The sequence below is a fragment of the Otolemur garnettii genome, unplaced genomic scaffold (assembly GCF_000181295.1).
Source record: "Otolemur garnettii isolate 467f Iridium unplaced genomic scaffold, OtoGar3 scaffold00011, whole genome shotgun sequence".
Taxonomy (NCBI): domain Eukaryota; kingdom Metazoa; phylum Chordata; class Mammalia; order Primates; family Galagidae; genus Otolemur; species Otolemur garnettii.
In genome coordinates, this window is record NW_003852406.1 from 13,851,335 (window position 1) to 13,852,911 (window position 1,577).

Sequence of the window (1,577 nt, forward strand, 5' to 3'; positions counted from 1 at the left end):
GTTCACAAACGTTAACAGCAGAGGGATGGCTGAAATGGCTCACCGATCTTTACTCAAATTTCTACTTCTTTTTTCCAAAAAAAAAAAAAAAAAAGGCAATTTTATTGGGATACCAGAAAGAATAAGGAATTTCTCATCATTCCAACCAGCTAGGCAGAAAAAGAATATACCTCTGGCAAATTGGAAAACAGTTTAATGATCATTCACCAAAATCTATAGGAGAAACTTAAATCGTTATAAGCACAATTTTTTCTACTACTCCTGTTACTATCAACGTGCCTCATGGCAGGGAATCACAAGTCAAACCTGATGGTTTCATCTGCTTAAAACCAGACATGAGAAAAAGCCTATCTTAGCATCTTTAAGCTTCAATGTGAAACCATCGAAGCTCTCTCAGAAAGGTTTTCTCTCTCTGAAAGAAGCCCTCCTGTCCAGAGATGGTTAAGGCCCATACACCTTTCTTCCAACTAGCCAAGAGACAAATATCTCAACATGGTCCCTCTTGGGATTTCAGAGGTCCCCAAATTAGTCAAGATATGTATGAAATAAACTATAGATATTAGGGTTTTGAGAAAAATATTAAAATCATGGAATCCTTGGAGGACTCGTGATCCTGAAGCACCAGTGTGGAAAGTCTCTTTAATAGTTAAGTCTGGAATAAGTAATCACCAGTACTTTTTCTATCAATAATAGACTTTGGTCTAGAAGAAAATATTTTTGAAACTTCAGTTATGGATTTATCCCTTTGATGTTAACCTTCGAACGGCCTCCCTCAGATGTTTGGGTTGTAGCGGTGGCTGTTCTCCCCACTTCTCACACACATCCAGGGCTGCTTCTACGACCTCCCCGACGAACACCTTGGAAATCCCAGACATGGCAATAACAACATTCTGAGACACAGAGGTGCCAGAGATAGACTGGATCAGCCCCTTCACGGCTTCCTTAGGGAAAGCTGACCGGCGATACATGTCATAACGGTTCAGCTGTTCCTCAGAAAAAGAAGAAACCAGGATTTGCATCTTCTGAGTCTCATCTTCATCCACTTTTTGCTTCTCTTTCTTTCCTGTGGTATCTATTTTCAGTTTTTTGGCTGCAGGAGCTAGGAACGATGAGTCTTCCCTCTCACTTGCTGTTAAATCTGAGGCATCCTGAATCTTGAGCTTCCCTTTCTCCATCGTGGTTTCTCTTAGATCCGAATCTCCATTTCTGTCAGTTTCCTCCAGGATTCCGTAGGTATTGGTAGCCCCTGGGTCCCGGGGGGCAGCCACCGTTTCCTCTGACTCCCTTGTCTCTCCACCTCGGTCTGTGGGCGACTCTCGGGCATTGTCCATCTGGGACAGAATTAGAGGGGAGAGGAGATTACAGCAATGCCAGACTCACTAGCTCCAGGATCGGGAGCTACCCAAATTTCTACTTCTTATATACCCAATGCTACCCTTTCTCCAATGTGGTCTTCTTTCTCAATTTGCATAGTTCAAAGCAAAGATCGCATTAACCTTTGGTATAACTCAGGGACTTAATTACAACATTCCACTTCAAAAGTTAATCTCCTAAATCAATCCTCCTAAACTACTCAG

General features: G+C 42.2%; 1 protein-coding gene across 2 annotated transcripts; it reads right to left on the bottom strand.

Moving 5' to 3' along the window:
• Positions 1 to 737: 737 nt before the first annotated feature.
• LOC100940893 (transcription initiation factor TFIID subunit 11-like) lies at positions 738 to 1,331 on the bottom strand. Of its 2 annotated transcripts, XM_012801880.1 has the most exons (2): positions 936 to 1,331; positions 773 to 835 (listed from the first exon to the last, which is right to left on the bottom strand). In XM_012801880.1, exons 1-2 carry the CDS (start codon positions 1,329 to 1,331, stop codon positions 773 to 775), a joined length of 459 nt encoding a protein of 152 aa, XP_012657334.1. The 2 variants fall into 2 exon arrangements, with proteins under 2 accessions (XP_012657333.1, XP_012657334.1); XM_012801879.1 differs by having other exon boundaries at positions 738 to 1,331.
• Positions 1,332 to 1,577: the final 246 nt, after the last annotated feature.